At 33.7% G+C, this 23737-nt stretch overlaps 1 protein-coding gene across 1 annotated transcript in view; it reads left to right on the forward strand.

Annotated features, from left to right (window-relative positions):
* Positions 1–1614: 1614 nt before the first annotated feature.
* Positions 1615–23737, forward strand: part of LOC102809660 (disks large homolog 5-like) — a 76977-nt gene continuing 54854 nt past the window's right edge. Inside the window, exon 1 of the mRNA XM_085493893.1 lies at positions 1615–2226. Within this exon, the coding sequence (XP_085350019.1) occupies positions 1938–2226 (289 nt within the window). The 5' untranslated portion in view covers positions 1615–1937. The remainder of the gene's footprint in view (positions 2227–23737) is intronic.

Here is a 23737-nt window from a genome sequence, read left to right on the forward strand (position 1 = left end):
AGTTTCTTCCCGTCATTATTGGGAACGAACTTGCACTGAGATCTTATATACAATAGAGGATATGTCAACAATAACAACAACAAACGATGCTCATCTTATGATTGTACTCGAATTGAAATATATATATATATAAATAATTGTAGCAATTGTGTTTTTGTTTTCACCGTGACTTTAAACATTTTCAGGATGGCTTATAATGCAACAAAATAAAGTATTATTGCTGATTACTTTGAGTAATACCCGAATTGAAAAAAAATGTCAGAAAACAAAGATATCAAGAGTGCGAAATCAGGCAGTGATGTCATGATACTACGACAAATACGCGACAGTAACTCGCACGTTGAGTACAATTACGGGTAACAGGAGGGATTTCATCTTCGAGAAGTCAATGAGACACACTGTCTGGGAGTGTTTTGAATTGAAGCATTATCACTTGAATTGCTTAAATATTGAATAATAGTATAAATAGTAAATTTCCAACACAGTATAGTTGGTGCGTAGTAATCACTGATCCCCAAGTAACGATGTCAAGGTAACGACGGTTGCTAGGTTCCGGAAATTAAATGGTTCTTTTAAACGTGATATCTTCGTAATATGTTCAGTTCGTATGCCACTACATAAACCTTACAATATTGTAGCGTCTATGGTTACACTGAAGATAGATTCATTCTACATTTGACATGTTAATGATTGCTACTCGAAAATTTTAAGTAAACATTTGCAAATGATATAAATAATGTGCCAGAGAGAATCACCCTAAAGTACTGGCGACAGCATGTCAACGGCATGTCAAATTCAAATTTGGGTGATTCTGAGATTTAGAAACGCAACAGTCACTGTGAACAATAAAAAAGAACCAACATGTCAGTAGAAATCTTTGAAAATTAGCATCAGAACGCTAGATGTGCCGCTGTGTACGGAACACTGAAACATTGATGTCAGTTCGCCTTGCCTTATGTTCCATTTCTATGCATAATCGGATATAATAGGTGGCGTCCTTGTTCATGTTCACAAAACTACTGAACGCTGGCAATGTCATTCATGTCATAGGCTATCCAGGGAGGGTATAGCAAATCATGATACAAGTACATGGCCAACATTGCAAATGTCAATAAACAGTCGGTGTGACGTCACCCGTCACTGTAACGTCTAATACAAATAGTACGAATAGTATTGATTTTTTGAAAAACTTTCTCAAAATTGTAGGACAAAGAAAACACACCACGAGGGGTCTCCAACGAAGACACTTCGATGCGCCTGGATATTAATGTGGTTGTTTTTTTCTGAAAAACAGAAAGAAAAACTTTTAAAAATAATTTTTGAAATATAACTTAACTGGTTGTATCTGCTTCTTAGTTTTTGAACAGGGAACTCGCAGACCTGCCGCATAATTTGAATAATTCACTTTTGCTTAAATGAAAACCAGAAAACTTCTGAAAAACCGCGGCATTGGTTTGAGATCAAAGTAATATTTAGTAAGTTATACGGAAGTTACCTGTAAAATGGGCGTGGTATCACCTATTAAGGAAGTGTAATTAACACCTGTTTTCCATATATGGACCTCACGCAGTTTGATTGACATACGGCAGCTGTTATCATTACCATGCCAAATGAGAAAGATGGCGAAAGGGTATCGTTTGCGTAGCTGCAATCGCTTCGAATTCGACCCGATATATGGCGATCGGCTTAGGTTTGAGAACTGAAATTTGTTGGAGAGGTGAACGTATGTCTAAGAAATGTGTGTATTCATTCAAGTTGGTGCTTAAATTCTCAGAAAGTCGGCGTGTCACTGAATTATTTGTTACGTGTGTACCTTTTCCACTCAGCTGAGCTGCCAAGATGGCTGCCGTGACTCTGAACTGTAAATGTGACCGCTTGCTCTTTTATTGGATCGGTTGAACTTTTCGATGTTTTTGGAAACTTAGTAAGATTTTTGCATGTTCGGGAAGATGGAGAACAAACACAATGAACTGCTGATGTGCCATCGAGCGAAGTTCGTGCAGTCGGTTGAAGTGGAACGGTTGTATCCCATACTGCAGAACTCGGGTGTTTTGAGCGCACAAGACACAGAAGAAATCGCACGAATAACAACTTCTCATGGAAAGGTGGAGAAATTACTCGATATTTTGCCATCGAAAGGGAACCAAGCCTTTAAATCGCTGTGTCTAGCACTTGAGACTACATATCCCCATTTACTGACAGTAATGTTTCTTGGTAGCAATGTAGGTAAGTAAAAAATCACAACAAACCGAAGAAGTTACATGTTCTTGTTTGACCTTATCAAAAACAACACATGTATTCCCATGCACATGTATTATAAGTTTGTTTCACTGAAGTTAACAATCGATTAATTTGTTGACTTGCAGAAATATTAATTCCCATGCCTGTTAGCAGTTAATAGTATGTACTGCTGTAAGTGCCAATTGGCTTCCCGGAAAGAAAGTACATTGTGATAATATAATGATAGAATGGCTATTAGGCTACCGTCAGAGGTAGCTGTGAAATTAATCTGGGTGGAGTAGACACACTTTTAGTGAGTGCCACCTTCGTGGGAGCCAGTCTACTATAAAACAAACCCTTTGGTATAGTGAATCACTCAGTGTCAGCCACGCCATACATAGTAATTATTCTGTATGTTAACATAAAAGATTGAAAACACCCTTTGACATAGTTGGTCTGTCCATGGAAGAATTATTCATACCTCCATGGTTCATTATTATAGATTTTCATTGCCTAACATGCTGCTTTTGACAGTACTACAACACCTCATACCCACCATGTATTTTCAGGTATTTTAGATAAAAATTAATTTCTATATAGTGAAAATACAGATTGTAAATAAATATGAATTAAAAGTCTGTTTCCAGATTTGGTTTTGAATTCACCATATTTTTATGGAAGAACTGTAGAAATATTTTACAGTATTAATTTTCCACAGGTGGTGGTGTTCAGGGGTGAACTGGTCATTTCTCTCTGAATCATTGTCTTGTTAGAGTTTTTATCTGTGACAGTTGATCTGTTGATTTTCTTAACAAAGACAGGAAGTATAATATGTGAAATTTCATGTTTATGGTTTCATTCCAACTAAGCTTGTATTGTGAAAAGTTTCACTTTACAGTTATCTAAAATGGCCCACACATGTTAATCGGTTTCACAGAAGCTACCTGGCAGCTTTCCAGTATTCATATCTTGTAAATTGACTCTATTTTGTGCAAGGCAATTTTTATACTGATTTTGTTAGTAAGAGAAACATGAAAATTAACAGCGATGACAATTTTCCAATTTTCTCATCTTGGAATTTTCACAAGTATACTGTTCATAAGAACATTCCGTGATAATCACTGTGACTCACAGCCTCCTGGACTCCAAATAAAATGTTCATAATACAGAATTTTCCAAAATTACTGTAGTTGCTCTTTGAAGCACATACACCAAAAATTACATTTATTGTTAATATGCTGGATGATTATAAATACCTGTATATCTGTATCTACGTAAGTCATTTATGCTACTAATAGAGGAATATTAGTAAAGCAGTTTTCTGTATCTTGGTTTATTTTAAATTGTGGAAATCCTGATTTGCAGTGTCATTCTGTGTGTATTCCATGTTTTTTCCCTTCCGTGAGAGAATAACAAAAACAATGTAGTGTACAACTTGGTTGATGTGTAGGCGTTTGGTTGATCCAGATAAGTAGTAGGGTGTGACATGTCGCCTAGATTATGTTTAGGTTGAATTTCTTGACTGCTGATATGACACACTTCTCACGACAATTACCAAACCATTTCAGCTATTAACATTAAATGTACAAAATCTGATGTTGTAATTTATATGTCATTTATATTACTATTGCAATTCAATACTATAAATTAATTACCGGTGTTTATGCTGCTATTATGAATGATACTAAACTTTCTTGCTCTATGTCCATTTTCTCACTAATTCTGACCCTTTGAAAATAGGTCAGTTTTATGGATGCCCAGTAGGTCTGGTCTGTGAGCTGAAAATATTGATGAGTCCAAGTTTGATTATTTTATAATCTGAATTATTGTTGTAATATTTTGTATCACCTATACTGGCTTGGTGGTTGGAGTGGTCTGAGGTTTTGACCAAAAAAGTGATGGGTTCAAATCATACCACTGCCATTAGCAAAAAGGTTTCTTCTAAGACGTAAACTTAACAGTTTTCTCGTCTGAGGCTATTTCTCTTGCAGCTGCTTTCACTCAACAAAATGGTCTGAACAAGCTCCACTGACCCTCCTACATACATCTCATCATTGTCAGCTAAAAATTAAAATAAATATTAAAATACAAATAGTAGTAAAAGAATACTTTGGAAACAATGAATATTCATGTTTGTAAATTTGCAATTTGTTCAAACAAATAAAAACAATTCTAAATACATGAACTAATTGTTTCTTATTATTACAAATAAAAGTTAATTAAAATAATTAACAGTACAAATAAAAACAAAACATGTAAACTTGACACATGGCAGTATAATCATCAATGTCATGTCATGCTTTCCTTTTTGTCTTGATACTAATCTAGACACGGATGTCTGAATTGTCAACTGCAAAAAAATACACACATGCTAAAGAAATATGTCAGACTCGCCAACAATAGTTGTTTAGAAATTGTTGCAATCTTTGATCATTGGAAGCAATTTCTTGAGATTCATAAATGTATCACTGTAAATTCTAAAATGTTTAGTGTAATATAATAGAATAGAATTCAATGTGACATTTCTTTTTTGGTTAAAAAGTTAATAAAGTTTTTAAATAGTTGAGTGATCATAAAATTATTCGTGAGTAGTAAAGGTTTAGACAATTTACAATATGTAAGAATATGGTATATGTAGTTTATAATGTATTCCTTATGTTGTAACACTGTTCAATGAATGGTTTCTTTGTTTTCTTATGGTTTCTTTGATTAATGAATTGTGATTATTACTAATTATTTAATTTAGTTCTTATATATTATAAATATTGCTAAATAACAATGTACAAGATACTAAGTGTGGAAATATAGAAAGTTTTTTTTTAAATAAACGTTTTTGGATTTAGCTTTTATTTTGTATCTTTGTATAATGCAAGTAATAGCGAGTAAAACCCAAACTATTGAGATCATTGTTTATATAGTGAACTGGGATTTGAAACTTGATACTGAATTCTGATGTGAACCGGATTCTGATAAAAACAGAGTCTCTGTTTGCGTGTACATGATGTTACTAGTGGGATTAGTTTGATCAGATAGGGGTCAGTTTGGTGAGTATTGATTGTAAGCTTCATATTCATGTGTTCATACTAACCTGCTGTGATTTAACCTTGGTGCAGGATGATAGCTAGGACATGACTTGTATAGAGAATGGCCATTTCTTGACCAGCTGATTCAGCTCTGCACACCGCTCTGAATAAAACCAACTGGTGTCACATGGGTCATTAACATAATGACCTTAGCAAGCAGCTGCCTGCTTTCGAAAGTATCGAAAGTATCCCGGGGTTTGGGAGGATATGATAGGATGATTGAAAAATCAGGTGGTAGGATCGATTAACTTTGAGAAAGTCGCTATCATCTTGTAAAAGTTTTGCTTAACCTCTATTATGGAGGCTGTTGTCATGGCAGTTGATGAAGTAAGAGATTTTGAAGACATTGTGACATAATCTGGTAAGCTACTATCTTGTCTTTTCAGCTGACTTGGCTTCCCACTATACATGTATGGCAGATAGCTGCAGCAATTAAAACTGCCTCATTCTGTTCACAAAATTGTGTGATTACAGTTGACTTGTTTCATGTAATATAAAATAAATTAGTAACAGATGAAACCAGTCCTTCATTTAGAATCATGTCTTGATTGGAGAGGTTTCTAGAAAGGTGGGAGGGTAGAAGGGTATGTTTTGAATATATAGTCTCAAATTGGTATAATTTGTACTTTATTATGTTGGTAAATTAAGTTGCCACACATGAACCCAAACCACTGTAAACTGTTACCTTATTGCTGCTGTCAATTTTTGCGGTTCGATGACATTCCCAGCGAAGGACAAATTCTTGCAGGAGTCACTATAAATTATGACTTAATGACTCCAGTGAAATTTCACAATTCTCCCAAAGTTGTGAAATTTCTCTCACGTAAACTTTAAGCGTTTAGAGTATTTTAGGTGTTTATCTCATAAAAACACTGATTATTTACTTGGCTTGGCTGTTACATGTAGTTGCAGTGTCACTAAATATTCTCCACTGATGTAACACTTATCAACTTGGCTGTGAAAGTCTACTAGTATGTGGCTTTCATGCACAGATGACAATAGGATGAAACCCATGGGTGAAATTATACTTTTGTCTGTGGTAATGTTGCACATGTACATAGATATATTTGTTTACGTTGTTTAGGAATGTTGTGCGTTGAAGTGAACATGGTTTCAGCAAGATTATCATCAACATTCTGTCGTTGGTTGTACAACGTACACCAATATGTTCTGCATCATTGTATGTACTTCATAGAAGGGACATATTGTCTTGTATGGCTGTGGTTTCAGCCATGGTGGCTATTACTATATTGCTTTTCTAAGCTCGTAACTAACTTGTTATACCTCTTGATAACTGAGAAGAAGCTGATTGTAATGTATTACATATTCAATGTGACAAATTGAAATATACTCATTATGTAACATACACTTATTATGTTTTCATGTTTAATTTATATTTCTGAGAGTTATGACACGATTTTCATTCAATAATTAGTGGCAACATAAATTTTGCGGCCCAAACCAAATTTAAATTGTTTAATTTTTGCCTTTAGGAAGTTCTTGTTTCGATGATAAAATGGTCTGTGTATAGAAATTTTCACTGCTACAAAAATTTGCAATTGTTACTGACTGATGGTTGTTGTGTCCTGTTTGACACGGGTCCCATGCAACCTAAACAATGCATGTAATTTTGTATCTTTAACATGAAATTCAAACTTGTGTCACATGACTTTGTCTCTTCAAATCAGTTTATATATTATGTATGGTATTTTGTTAAACATGATGGAACATAATTTAAGATTCTTAATTTTTATGTGCAAATATAGAATATTGTTTTACAATCCTCTGCATATCTACTGGTTCATCCGTTGTGCATTATATGTTACATAAATGTGTCTAGATGGCTGGAGTCAGACTGGTACTGACTGGAACCACATTTTGTTTAATCTATCACTACACTGGTGTTTGCACACAATGTTTTGATATGCAAAGTGTTTTTTTCTCACATTGTTAGTTTTTTGATAAGCTAGATTTTGAATTTTTAAAATATTCCTGCTTCAAAGAGTGAGTGGCTTAGTTTTTCTTTTCTGGATAAAAGGCATCGGTGCTCAATAAAAAATCGCTGTAATATAATAGCATTTTTAATTTACATGTAAGAAATGATATAAAATGTATTAAAATTAATATACATGTTACTGCACTTTGTGAGCTAAAGCTGAACATCAATAAATGCACACATGGAATCAAATTAATCGTTATGCAGAAAATCTGAAACCTATAACAAAATATTCCTTGTTTTGGTTAGTACTGTTAAACATAGCGTCATAATAACTTGTTTTGGTTTTGCAAAATTAAAAATAATAATCCATTCTGTGCTCGACATGAAATATTGATTAGAGTTGAATTTATGTCACATTTTAGTTTAAATCTGAGTTGATTCAACCAATATTCAATATATATTTTTTTAAATAATGTAATTTCAAGATTCAGAGATTGTGTTAAATTGAATTGATGGAGCATAGAACTTTGTTCAGCATGTTAAACATATCAAATGTTGAGTAAATACGCAGACAATAAAGACAAATAGAACCCTTATGGTGTTATTTTACTGTAGCCTTTTGGTGATTTGTTGTGAATTGCATGGAATTTATTGCCTTACCAAAGTTCTTGCAAAATTATTTCAATTCCATAAAAGTTATAAATATGTCTATCTCTATTTTAGTTTTTGTTTTCTCATTTGTGTGCCCAAATTGAACATATTACTGTATAATTAATTAAAAATAATACGTAATGATTTGTGATATTATTTTAAACAAGCACTATTCATGCGGATGCAGTTATATATGGTTATATTCAGTTGTATCTGGTTATATCTGGTTATATTCAGTTATATCTGGTTGTATTCAGTTATATCTGGTTATATTCAGTTATATCCCGTTATATTCAGTTGTATCCGGTTATATCTGGTTATATTCAGTTATATTCGGTTTTACCTGGTTATATTTAGTTATATCCAGTTGTATTCGAATATATCGGGTTATATTCAGTTATATCTGCTTGTATTCAGTTATATCTGCTTGTATTTATATCTGGTTATATTCAGTTATATCTGGTTATCTTCAGTATATCCGGTTATATCTGGTTATATTCAATCATATCCAGTTATATCTGGGTATATTCAGTAAACTCCAGTTATTCAGTTAAATCCAGTTACTTAGAGAGATTTAATAGTATGGATGGCAACTAATCTGTGCACCCACACTATGTAATGCTGCTACTGTAACATTTGTCTTAACTTCAAAATTTTAGTTCTGTCAAAGTTTCTACTCAATTTGGTAAAGATCAGAAGTTGATGTCAAATTTTGTTGAAAAAACACTTAAAACACACCGCACCTAAAAAATGTTATACTTCTTGTTTGAATAAACAAAGTCAACATGTTTCAAAATTGCACTTCGTCATATCCTGCAACAGCTTGCTATGAATCTAATACTACGTTCACGTTACGGGATCTCGGCACGTGCCGAAATTTTTAATCAGTTGTGTTTGCAGAGGGATTACAGCAGTTGTGTTCACGATATTCAGGACCCACTTATGACCGACTGGGCTTGTGCCGAAATCACGCTCTCATTCGTCGATCTGTTGGCCCAAACGATACGCATATGATGATAATAATAATTGTTATAGTGAAATTATATCCATTTGTTGCAATGGTGTTTATTACGAGCCATCGTGCACATGAACGGCAAAGAAGATTCGAAACATAATTCTTTTTTTCACGTCAGTGTAAAATGTGCAAGAAAATAGAGGTTGTAGCAGCACATAAATATGCGTCGCTGATGACGGTTTGCATTCATTACTACAGCATCCGACCATCTACTAGTATATCCGAATTTCCTGTCATCGTAATTTCATGCTAGTATCAATCAACTTATGTTTTTCTTAAATTTACCACCGAGGGCGTGATTTCGGCTCGTGCCGAGCGTTCAGGCAGCAAATCTCGGCACGTGCCGAGTTTCGGTTCCAAGCATCCATCGGGACCGAGATCGAGTTCTTTTCGGCACGTGCCGACTCGGTCCCGACCGTTCACACACAATTTTCGGCACGTGCCGACTCGGTCCCGAGTCTCAGCACGTGCCGAGATCTCTAACGTGAACGCCACTTAAGTTGAATGTTTACTTGCAAACACTTGTTATATAAGATAGTTACTAAAAGGATTATATTATAGCAACCAGCAACAAACAAAAACGATAAAATTTTGGATGATTATGACTTATTAGGAAAAAAAGGCCATGTGATACAGAAACCTGCAGATTAATTTTCTATTGAAAGTGACTTACATTCAGAATTACCTTGATATATCTCTTTTCCAACTATATCATATTTGCTCTATATATAGTCCATGAGCAGAAGTGTTTCTGTGGTCAAAATAAGTCATTTTAAAGATTCAGTATATAACAATTTGCAATTTTAATTTTTTTGTGTGCTTCTGATAAAAATATGGTATTCACAGCTATACGTATGTTTGTGTAATCTTTGGTAAGATCCAGAGTGTGCGATCCAGATTTAGTCCAAGCTCTGCTCTTAAAAAGTCTACCATCATAGTAGCTTTGATATATCGTCTTAACCTATTGGAAGTCATTAAATGGTCAGTGTGCTTGTTTCAGTAACATATATCCGCAATAGTCTTATTTTATGTTCCTTGCGTTTGTTTTTGAAGCCATGTTACTTGTATACATGCATACTGAGTAATGTAATGGGAGGTTTGGTGAAATTCAGGTAAAATTGATAAATTTAAATGAGTAATTCTTGGGGAGTATGACCTTGGGGAGTATGACCTTGGGGATATGATGTTGTTTGATAGAAAACAGTTATTTCAGTCTGTGGTATAATTCAGTACACGACTATGTATTAACCCTGTTGTTCCTGAGGGATATCTTGCAATGTTATTTGCAAATTAATCTATCCTTGGTTTAAAAGAATAATCTAACAGCAATTAAGCACAAATAAAATGTCCTCTTATTTAATAAGAAACTAATTCCTGTGAGATTACAGCTGTAACAAGAGGAGACTGCATTATTGAATGAAATAATCACTTTAGTCGAGAACTCGGCTCATTTGTCTTAAAGCATTATTTGTTTTCTGCAAGAGATTTTTTGCTCCTTTTGAAATCTTGTTCATTCTCCAGTTTGAATGTAAATTGCTGTTGAGAGTTCACTAGCAATAATGTAGTATTGAAAAGTCTGTAAATTAATTTAATTTAGAAATTGTTGAAAAATGATAATGGAGATAACATTTCCTTTAGAAACTTAAAGGGTAGTTGCCATTGCGCCACACATGTACATGTATTATGCCTATGCAGCTCGACAACCACTGCCCTTTAAGGCAGCGAGTCACAGTGAACAATGCCTATGCAGCTTGACAACCACTGCCCTTTAAGACAGTGAGCAATGTCTATGCAGCTTGACAACCACTGCCCTTTATGACAGCGAGTCACAATGAGCAATGCCTATGCAGCTTGACAACCACTGCCCTTTAAGACAGCGAGTCACTGTGACAATGCCTTAGTATGCAGCTTGACAACCACTGCCTTTTAAGACAGCGAGTCACTGTGAGCAATGCCTTTGCAGCTTGACAACCACTGCCCTTTAAGACAGCAAGTCACAGTGACAATGCCTATGCAGCTTGACAACCACTGCCCTTTAAGACAGTGAGCAATGCCTATGCAGCTTGACAACCACTGCCCTTTAAGACAGTGAGTCACAGTGAGCAATGCCTATGCAGCTTGACAACCACTGCTTTTTAAGACAGCGAGTCACAGTGAGCAATGCTTTTGCAGCTTCACAACCACTGCCCTTTAAGACAGCGAGTCACAGTGAGCATTGCCTATGCAGCTTGACAACCACTGCTTTTTAAGACAGCGAGTCACAGTGAGCAATGCTTTTGCAGCTTCACAACCACTGCCCTTTAAGACAGCGAGTCACAGTGAGCAATTCACTTGAGCCATTAAGACAGGGAGTTACATTGAACATTTCACTTGAGACTTTTAAGACAAAGAGTCATGGTGAACATTTCCTTTGGAACTTAACACACTGATCTTGTGCAGTGACTTTATCAAAATGTTCACCCCCATATCCCCTAAGTAACAAAAATTAATCTATTCATAAAATAATTCCCAATTTTAGAGATGATATTAAACGCTGTAAATTGATGTCGAGAGTTCACTGCAAATATCCTAATTTTAAATTCTTTTTGAAGATTATAGGGCTTAGTTTTATCACAAGTACCCTTCTCTCTGTCATTAATTATGTTGTAAAAATCTTCACATACTGACTGGAGAGGAAAGTTCATTGACCCCTGCTGTTTGATTCCCACTTCATGTTTTACATGGCTGCACTGTGATGTCAATGTCCTGGACAAAGACTAAAGTGAAACTAATATGCATGTATCTATTTGTTACACCTGTTCTCATTGGTGGAAATTGCAGACTTAATCTTTATGTTCTATAAAATGGCCAATCACGATGCAATGCTTAACAGGTGCCATGTTTCATTCGAACCAGTAACAAAATTTTTCTTGATATATCGACACAATTCTAAAAATCAGAGAAAATATAGCAACAATAAATTGGTGATTTGACTTTTGTAACTGACTTGCATTTATTTATAACTGAAATAGTCTTTTATTGTTTGTTCCAAAATTGTGACTGGTTAACAGTGCTTTCTAATGAAGTGATATCATCTCCTGGGTTTCCACTAGGGATAGATTAGTTTTAGCAATGTTAACAGAATTGAATTTCTTAGCCATGTTCAAACCGGTATAACTACTTCACAAAAACCACAAATTTGTCAGATATGTGAAGGAAATTAAAATGTGCTACTGTCACATGCACTTAATGTTAAACAATGTGCTTTCCTGATATTTAATTTCCATTTCTGTTGGTGATGATCCCCAATAATGCAAATCTACCAGCCTAGCTACAGAACAGTACCCAGTATGTTATGTGATTGGGGACCATGTTTTGTACTGGTTTATTACTGTAAGGTAAACTAAGCTCATTTACTCACTACAAGGTCACCTCTTGTTTGCTACACACCAAATAATATCTCAGATTTTATAATAAGTTTCTAAAACTTAAGAAAATATTGTGGCAAGTCAGTGATTTATTACGAGAGTTTGAAATTCCTACTTTGTTGTAAGATGTTAAAAAAATACAAATAATCTAGAGGGCTTTGGCTTGTTTTTCTATCCAACAGTTAGACATTCATCAATTGTGAAAAATTAATGTATTTCTGATAAATTGTTATAAATTGAAACATAGAGCTAACAGAAAAAAAATCTAACGTGTCAAAGATATTCAAAGTTTCTCAAAAAATAAAACTTCCGGAAAGATATTCTTTATTTTCCTACTTTCATCGCTGAGAAACATATGATTATTTATTAATGGCTTGATAGTGGTCTAGAGACCCCACTGATGTTTCTTTGATAATCAAATTTTTTATATTATCTTGGTATAATTATAGAAGACTGTGTTTTCTCATGATTTCCAGGTCAAGGCTAGGTTTGATGATAGGGCTTCTTATAGTTTATTGGCTGGGTATACTTCTAGACTCTGGTTGTCTACTTTTAATCCTTCACTGTGACATTTTTGCAAAATATCAATCAACATTGTTTTACACGAGCAATTATGTCAACTCGGTCAAAAATTAATAACAAAATTATAGAAGAATACATTAAAATGTAAAATTAAAAAACAGTAGCAAACCTTAGATGATGTACAGATTTATTACTGAGGGATAGAGTTCAAGTTTCCCTCATAAACCTTTACAGAATCTAAGCAGACATCTTGTAATAATTAAATTTTCCAAGGTTTGTAACATCTCAATATGGATTCATTTTCTTCATTAAAACAAAAACAAAAATTGAGCTCAAAGAAGAGTTACCACCATTTGTTATTTAAAATGTTTTCATAGTAAAGAAAGCTGTTTATTTAGAAAAATAACACTTCATAAAAAAAAGTTTATGCTAACATAATTTTTGTTGGTTTAATTTACCTTCGTTTTTACTGAATTAATCTATTGATAAATGTATGTATGACATCATAAATTAAATTCACTTTTTACTATTGATTAATTGTCTAATACCATGGCAACGTGTTAATTAAAGATGAGCAGGTTCGCTTAGAGAAGATGATGATTCATGGATTCTTTTTATGATGAATTGCTCTACAATTTGTTTCAGTTATGCATTTAGTTGAAACTCTCTCTATTTTAATTATTGTCTCCAAAATGTTATCAGGATTGAATGTCTTGATTTATTTTTGTCAAAATTGTATTTGTTGGTTTTCTTCCCTATTGGAGCATCTAGGGAGTCAATAAAATGCTGCTTAGGTTGTCAGTTCTGAACACATTTTAATTTGCATAATGGAGACAAAGCTGGCTTTTAGCTGGCTTCCTCCATTTGCTGTCAAATAGGGGTGGCTGCATCCTATCGGAGAGGTCTTGATGTCTGGGAAGATGTCATAATAATGCCATAGAAACAGAATATTAGATTTTAGTCCATGATGCGTAATGGTAGTAAAACATTACTTGTCTCTTTGAGCATTACAGAAAGATAATAAAATAATAATGTATCTGTTCAAGATGAGAAATGATGTATTATTCAAATTGTGCTAATGACATTTTTGTACATGTATGACCTTTCATATGACCTGTGACCTCAGATTTTTATACCTCAGATATTTATAATTCACATACTTGTATAGGTACTTGAAATGTACCCATCACTCTTACTTTTTTTACCGTATCTTACTATTATATTTTGTGATACTATTTCAAGAGAAAAGTTGATGAGAAGAAATGTTGTAAGTATGAGTATTTACACTGTACATTGATAATTATACACTGCTGGAAACCATGGGAACCACAGTCTCATTGTGAATGCTAATTGCACATCACTAGGACTATAGATATTCTGCCTTTAATGTTATTCAAACACATGATTAGATAAGTGTATGGTAACTCTCGCAGTTTGAAATCTACCAATCATTAAATTGCTGACGATCTATAGATTCTCCTGTCGACATTTGCAAAAGTCTGACTTTCTGTCCCTTTCAATAGCAATGGATACTTTTTATTACATTTAATCGTTTCTGTACCGTTGTCAACATTTGGCACCATCTACAAATTATCTTGTACAGTCTGCTTCTCCTTACATGAGAAAATGACAAATCTTTTGATCAAAAACTAAAAGCAATGACTGAAACTGTATGGACTAAAATTAAGATGAAATTAAGTGACATTTTAGAAAATGTGGAAATATTTGAACTGAATTTTAGGTTGGAAAAATACCTAACACTTCAAAGGAGATGATGAAAAAATGGCATTCAGGGTTAAAGCTACAAATTAAATGATTTGCAAAATTTACAGAAGTTTATCTCTTGTAAAATGAAAGCAATTTAAAATAGTTTAATTGTTTTATTTGTAAAACTGTCAGAATTGTCAAATGGGGCTGGTAAAAAGTTGTGTTTTTGTGTTCTTAGAACAAGTCCTTCCTTCCAGTGTGGTGCCCTACTTTGGTGTGTATGTGCAATGTAAATGTAGAGAATCCTAAATACAACAGTACAACACAGAATCAGGGTGGTCCAAGAAGCCAAAGTGAACTACAAAAATAGACTGTGTATAAATAAATGAAGCAGTCTTATTCAGAAACATTGGTTCAGATACTAAATTACAAAAATGCTTTATAATACTACAAAAGAATACTGGAGAAAATAATAATGTCAGTTGTGAAATCATAGTGAGGGCACTGCGTATAATTACTCTGGTGAGATGAGAGTAGAAAAGTGACAAAGAATAAAAAAAGCCATAACAATGATCTGTACAGTATGATAAAGGTCATACAACTGGTCTGGGTATTGTTTTCATTGTATTCATTGAAACCTGGATGTGAACTCAGCATCACACTCTACATATGGTGCTGACATTCACTCTCATTCAAAGCAGACTCTGACGAAGCCATTAGAAAATTTTCCTATTTAATCCGTTGTTATTGATTGATTCTGCTTGTGAGACATTCATATTTTGTGATCGTTGGTAACGAATATAAATTAGTTTTTTTTTTCATGCATCTGTTCTAATCAAATTATGTCTTTTGTTTTCATTCATGTTTGCATTGATCTTTCTAATCACACCAAATCTTTTTAGCCCCACTGAGTACCTTGTCTGACAGTTTTATCTCTCCCTGGTGTTTTACATGAACTGTATTCTAAATTTTTCATTTGTCAGATTGTCAAAATGTCATACTGTAATGCTGTAGACTTGGCCAGTCTGGAAAAAAATGTTGTCTACATGTATGCATATAATATGACATGAAATGAAACGTACTTACTAGATAATTGATGCTGATGCAGGGTTTAACATTCAGAGTTGAGGGAGCATCACTTTTAAGACAAAATTTTATAAAATAAATAAAAATATTTTTTTTTATAAAATTGTTATCATATATATTATAGAAAAAATCTGTATTTTCGATCTGAACCGAGGCATTAAGGCAATCACCCTTTGTTGCCTCTGTGAAGTTCAAGAACTCCTAAGGTGTTGGTTTCTTCACAAGTCATAGCTCTTGTAGTATGAAGTTGTCAGTGTCTGTCACATGGCCTGTTTTTTTTAAAGTCTTTGTTCTGCCACATGTGTGTAGTATACGCAATAAAGTGCCTTTGTGGATAACTTTGAGCATTTCCAGCTTGTTAAGATTATTTCTGTTGATATTTTATTCTGGTAGGAATAATAGAATTTGATTTATTATATTAAAAATAAAAATGTTCGGCATCAAACAAAACAATATTCGTTCAATGAGATAATTTGCATATTCACATGGACCCAGATTTACACTTACTTTAAGTGCATAGTGTTTCATTATTGTCTCACCCAATTAATGCTACATTTACTCCAAAACAATGTTTTTATGTTAAAATAAATCATACCAATATAATATTTTAATACCTTCAAAAACATTCATAGTTTTGTACAAATACACACTATTAATTAAAGGAGAAATTCAAGTTGATTCGAAACATAAATTTTTATTAGCATGTCTCGATTGCCTAATCATTGCGTTTGTGTTCGTTGCATGCCTGTGTCGCTGTCGATAATTATAATGTGTGCTGTGGAGTAAAAAAATTAAATCAGTTTATCAAGTTGGTTGATCCCCAAGTTGTACTTAGAAATCAGTGAATTGAGATAATGAGGCTCTCTCTATTTATTCATTTACTGGGAAGCAGGACTGTGTTGCGGGAAGTGCCAATCAGTGCGACTGACTCACTCGCTGGAGTCACATGACACATGTCTTATTTCAGTCTCTTCGTATTAGACATTACATTTTGGTTGGCACTCATGTTGATGTGCTTGTTTGCTGTCTGTGGGTAAGTAGTCAATGTGGCTGAAAGATGTACTGAGGCTTGTTGGCTTGTGATTCAGTAAACCAATATATCATCATATGCAAAGAGAAAGAGGACATTTTTTTTAATAATATTTTATTTGTGCTTTCTCTTTTAGAGGTGTAAGCTTCTCCAGTTTTATCTGATGTATGTTCGCTTGTTATTTCTTTGCATGCCATTAGTGGCAGTGAGGGGTATTCACAAGAATTTCTGAGTGTATGTCTTTTAATGTTTTCACACCACTACTAGGAAGTAAAATGTCCAACATTGTCAACCATGTGATATTGTATGCTTTCTGTATTCACATTAATATATTGTATGCTTTCTGTATTCACATTAATATATTGTATGCTTTCTGTATTCACATTAATATATTGTATGCTTTCTGTATTCACATTAATATATTGTATGCTTTCTGTATTTACATTATGTTCAAATATCAGCACAGAAATCTTTGCTGATTTTACGAATAATTTTTGTCTTCTAATATTTTGAGGATAGATGGCATTTGGAATGATTTTGCTTGTATTGGCTTATCTTCATTTGGCTATTTGTTTTGCTAGAATTAACAAACAAACAAACTGTGTGTCAAAGCATAAACCTTAAAAGACATTTTATCGTCTATGGTCAAAGGTTGAATACAGAATAAACTTGGACAAAAAATGTATTTGTTATAAATGTTCTCCATCACAAGTATTTTTTCAGAATTTTAGAGAAAATAAAATGCTATTTCAATTTTCAGGTAAAATCAATCTAAAAACACAATTTTTATGACAATTTTAAATTGAAATGAAATTCAAAAAATTATTTTGCACATTAACTTAGGGAAAAAATCAGTATTTTTTAAACATTTTTTTGTGAACCTACCTGTAATACATTTTACACATGTAGATAATGTCTATGGATAGCATAGATAATTTTGTTGCATCCAAAGTTGTCTAAAAAAGCCTTTATTTAACACCAACTTTGATTATTGATGTCAGTTTCAGTCTTGAGATTATGTTCATACTGAGTCTTGGGTTATGATGTAATTCAGCTCCTGAGTGGTGACACAATCTATGAACTATAAGATATCATTGCATTTATTGATGTATTGTCTCTGAAGACTTCATATATACAAGAATTATCACTAGTTCTTTCTAAAATAACAAGGTTCTTGTATGAGCAGCTGTCTGTCCTTTTATTTTTTTTAAATGTTTTTATTACTTAAGACCATTTGTAATGCACAGATCTTGTATTTACATTTGGTTTTTTATGAAAAAAATTGTAATCCTGAGCCAAGATTACCTTTGTTGTCAAATGGCTAAACACATTATACAAATATTTTATTGTTTAACAGTCTAGTTGTTGTTTGCATATGCATAGTATGAACCAAATGTGAAAATCAGAAAAAAATTGACAAAAAAATGCATCTAATGTTACATCATTTTGAAACACCCCTCGGCAATTCTTTGCTGCTCCGTAAACAGCTTGTATACTAGGGAGACCATTACTCGATCCAAAATGGAGATTATTGTTAATACATGTATTTTAAATCCCAGAAACAAAATTCAGCCTTAATACAGTCGCTGTGTAACTTCTCTGAACAATGGATTCCCATATTTCTTCTTTATTTGCATAATTTCTGTATTTGAAATTTACGTTTCACACACATCACATGTTGACTTTATTATTCAGTTCTTAAATATGATTGGTTGTTGTTGTTTGAGCGCAATGCTGTGAATTTAAACTCCGAAGTAAATTCACTGTACATTAGATCATTGAAACATAAATAATTGTTTAACCATAGACACACCTCTCTCTTTTACGTGGAAGTATGGTATATTTTTTTATGTTTGAAGTATATGTTAACGATATGTATGGTCGTTCGGTGTATCAGGATATGTACGATCGTTCGGTGTATCGGGATATGTATGGTCGTTCGGTGTATCGGGATATGTACGGTCGTTCGGTGTATCGGGATATGTACGGTCGTTCGGTGTATCGGGATATGTACGGTCGTTCGGTGTATCGGGATATTGGCGGTCGTTCGGTGTATCGGGATATTTACGATCGATTGGTGTATCGGGATATGTACAGTCATTCGGTGTATCGGGATATGTATGGTCGTTCGGTGTATCGGGATATGTACGGCTGTTCGGTGTATCGGGATATGTACGGTCGTTCGGTATATCGGGATATGTACGGTCGTTCGGTGTATCGGGATATGTACGGTCGTTCGGTGTATCGGGATATGTACGGTCGTTTGGTGTATCGGGATATGTACGGTCGTTTGGTGTATCGGGATATGTACGGTCGTTTGGTGTATCGGGATATGTACGGTCGTTTGGTGTATCGGGATATGTACGGTCGTTTGGTGTATCGGGATATGTACGGTCGTTCGGTGTATCGGGATATGTACGGTTGTTCGGTGTATCGGGATATGTACGGTCGTTCGGTGTATCGGGATATGTACGGTCGTTCGGTGTATCCCTTCATATTTGAACTTATACAGTGTTCATAAAAGTCATTATTTATTTCCAAACTTGAATCTGTATGACTGGATCACCATCATTAGGTGCATTTTTCAATCATAAGAAATTAAATTCCATTTTGAAACTTGTTCTTGTTGCAAGTTACCTCAATTAGAGCAGCCTATTGCCTTAGGCAATAATACATGTATTCATGATATTAAATTAGAGCTACATGCTTCTGTATTGATGCCATCAGGATTTGAGTCTGCATTAAACAGCTCCCCAATAAATCTAGCAGTTTTCTCAAATATTGTCTAAAAGAGAAATGTAATTATGGCATAGCTATTTCTCTGTATTATTATGATAAAGTACTTCATAACAGTATTATTCTAATTACCAATTATAGCAATCACTTTTGTATGTGTGGGAGATAAGTCTTAATTAAAGCACCACAAATTTTGTGGAAATAGGAAAATATTTTACTGCATGTCTACTTTGCCAGGGACTAATATCAAACATGATGAGGGGAAACATGCTTTAAAAACAACACTTCAGACATGTCTGGCAGATCCTGATTACAAATTATCTTCCAAGAACTGATTTTGTTCCATCCAGAAGAATAGAAAATTGCGATGCAATATTTATCATAAGACAAAATTGTTAAACTGGTAAGTCGACCAAGTACACTGATTCGCTGTGAAATATGCAGACATGACAATTCTGTCTACCTGGTACATGTATATGTAATCTTTATTTAGTCCTGTATAGGTGGGGCACACTATGACGTCAGTTGTTTACATTTTTACCAATCAGCATGTGCCCGTTTGATGAATGCCATGCAGAGATCAGTAGTAGCTCACGATGTACTGTGACATAGCCATGCAGTGTTTTATAACCTGTATATTTAGTAACAACAGCGGTGAATCTTTGAATTCAATCGGCTTTTTTTAGTACTTTCCAACCAGTCACTACACACATGGATGTGTAAAAAACGTCAAGAGATGCATTCCTTGTTTGCCACTCACTAATAAATAGCATTTGAAGGCGCTGTGTAGTATGAATGATATATCATGAAACAACCAGAAAAGAACAATGATAGAACAGTAGATTACATACATGTAAATGTCTGATAGTGTTCTACTACATCCAAAACAGTTTTTAAGTTGCAGTTGAAATATTTCAGAGCGAAAAAAAAATTATTAGCTTAGCAACTCTGTTATCTTATGATTGAATGGTTTTGTTAAAGAATCATTCACAAAAACGACATTGGTGGCAGATACCAACAGAAATGACAATTTTCATCTTGCTGTGCATTTCAGCTAGACTGAATGTCAATAGAAATAGCAACAATATGACACCTATGATGATTCTTTAGTAATCACAGCTACAGATGTGGTTCTTTATTTTTGTAAGTTTGCTTTGCCAACTTTAATCATCCAAACCCTTCACCTCTTACATGGACTTGCACAGAATTTTGATGAGCAACAAATTTGTAATCTAATAAATAATTTTTTTGTCAGGAAATTTTGACATTCTATTTTTTTTTCATTTTATGACATCAGAGACATTTTATATATTTTTACTAATCAATTTCACCTGATTATTGTCTTACATGTATTTCAGAAATTAGTCTCGCTTACTATCAGTACAATCCCACCAAAGCTACTGAAATTTTCAACAAATTTCATAAAATATGTATAATTATTGTATTTGGAGATATTCACTAAAGTATAAACAAATTTTGCACAATATTTCACTGAATAAAAAATTGAGTGGTGGATGAATAAATCCCACATATTGAGTCAAATTCCACTATCAGATCGTATTTATTTTTTAATATGTCTCGCAATTTTTCATCCCTGCCAGATCGTCTGCTATAAACGTGCTCCAACTTAAGCAGGGGGATTATTGTGTTTAATATATGAACAGCTGAATTCTGTCACCCTAGATACGCCAATCTAACAAAATATAGAAGTAGTTACAAGTCATATCAACGCAATTACATCTGATTGCAAAACTACTTTGCTTCACTAACCTTTGTAGATTTTAGTTTCATTCAATACTGGAGTTATATAGTAATGTACCTCCTGGTGTGTTTTCACAGATTTTTGGGATTGTTTTACTACTACTTTTATCTACTGTAAAACCATTTATTTTCACTGGCATTTAATTTCACTATTTTGATGTTTTTGTGCAAATTCACTTGGAATGGAAACAATAAGTTAAATTATTATTTTACATGTTACATAATTAATGCATTTACGGTAATGCTCATGATAAAGATGGGTCTATCTCTCTCTGTTTGACTTACATATTTGTGTAATAAATACAGGGCAGTATTTTCACTGCATGGCCTATAATATAGTAACATACCCATTGATAACAGTCATTATGTGAATGCTTGGTTTTTGTGTGATAAGTATGAGTTACACTTACAAACTAGCATGCAAGCATCAATTCATGCATGCTTACAAAGTAGCATGCAAGCATCAATTCATGCATGCTTACAAAGTAGCATGCAAGTGTCAAGTCATGCACACTTACAAAGTAGCATGCAAGTGTCAAGTCATGCACACTTACAAACTAGCATGCAAGTGTCATGTCATGCACACATACAAACTAGCATGCACGTGTCAAGTCATGTACACTTACAAACTAGCATGCAAGTGTCAATTTATGCATGCTCACAAAGTAGCATGCAAGTGTCAAGTCATGCACACTTACAAACTAACATGCAAGTGTCAATTTATGCATGCTCACAAAGTAGCATGCAAGTGTCAAGTCATGCATGCTTACAAACTAGGATGCAAGTGTCAAGTCATGCACACTTACAAAGTAGCATGCAAGTGTCAATTCATGCATGCTCACAAAGTAGCATGCAAGTGTCAAGTCATTCACACTTACAAACTAGCTTGCAAGTGCCAAGTCATGCATACTTACAAAGTAGCATGCAAGTGTCAAGTCATGCACACTTACAAACTAGCATGCAAGTGTCGCCATAGACAACCATAGAACCATTATTTTGCCCATAGACAACAAAAGTGTTGGCTATAGTGTATGGAATATCAATTATGCATTCCCATGAAAATTTCAAAGTAACCAAAATGTTGGACTTCCTGGTTGATGCAAATGTTTTATGTATTGCCTGTAGCCTGAGTACTTGTATCTTAGTGACAGTTATTCGTATCTTAGGTGCAGGTTCTAGATTATATAGCATAGTCATATTCTGAATTCCAATATTTTGTTGTGTCATCTTTTTCTCACAAAGTCGATGGTTCTTTTCAAGTTTGTGCTCATTGCATCGTCTTCATTGTTGAAATTTGTGCTCATTACTTCATTTTCCTTCTTTGTAGACATAATTATAAGCATTAAATTAAGCAGTTTTTCTATTAGTTAATTTTAGACTTCCTAAAGACATTCATGCATGAATATCTCAATTTTTTTCTCCTGCATATCTGTATTAATGTCATTGCCTATAGTGTCCAATCTACTGTGCTCTCTAACATGCATTGGTTGTAAAAAATGTTCGTTATTACAAATTTATGTAGCATGTTTTTCTGTAGTCGTGAGTGGAATCTCTTGGGATGTGGCTTTAAGGTGTTAAACTATTGACAACCAGCTCCTCAGGGAAATTAAATAAAAACAGCTTAGAGTATAACATTTAACAACAAACAAAATATTTTTATTGATTTGAATGTTAACAAGATTTTCTATGAATATTTGTTCATTTTAAAAAGTCAAAACATGCTTTTCCACTCATAATGTCTGTATTTCCATATTGTTATTGAAACATTTTGTACCATATTTCTGCAAAATCTTGTTAAAATTAGTTTTTCATGAACAGATGGTATTGTTGTCGGTAAGCACTCCTGATGCTACTGAGTTATGTATTTAAATCAACTTTTATGTAAATTAGGTCACCATTTGTTATCATTTTGATTCATACATATATGTATATAATAATATAATAATTTTTTTCATCAGAAATGAAAATTGCTGGAATTGCCCACATTTTGACAAATATAAATTTAATGCAGTCATTATTTAAAAATGTTGACAGGTTTAAATATTTTCAGATCCACAGTTTTTCTGACTTTAATATTATGGCTCTGTCGACAGAATGTAGTCATTGGAGTTAACAAACATTAAACAAACCATTGACCCACATAGATTTGTTTATACACATTATTTTGCAATAATGTATTTTTTAACAGATTATTAATAAGTAATAATGACTGAGCCAGTCTGAGATTCGATCAAGATTAGGTAATAGTGACTTTCTCAGTCTGAGATTAGACTTAGATTAAGTAATTGTGACCTTCCCAGTCTGAGATTAGACTTAGATTAAGTAATTGTGACCTTCCCAGTCTGAGATTAGACTATAATTGTGACCTTCCCAGTCTGAGATTAGACTTAGATTAAGTAACAGTGACCTCTCAGTCTGAGGTTTTATCAAGATTAAGTAAAAGTAACCCTCCCAGTCTGAGATTAGATCAAGATTAAGTCATAGTGACCCTCCCAGTCTGAGATTATAATGAGATTAAGTAATAATGGCTCTTCATGTCTGAGATTAGATCAAGATTAAGTAATAGTGGCTCTTCCAATC

Source organism: Saccoglossus kowalevskii, chromosome 19, assembly GCF_978046115.1.
Source record: "Saccoglossus kowalevskii chromosome 19, keSacKowa6.1, whole genome shotgun sequence".
Lineage (NCBI taxonomy): Eukaryota > Metazoa > Hemichordata > Enteropneusta > Harrimaniidae > Saccoglossus > Saccoglossus kowalevskii.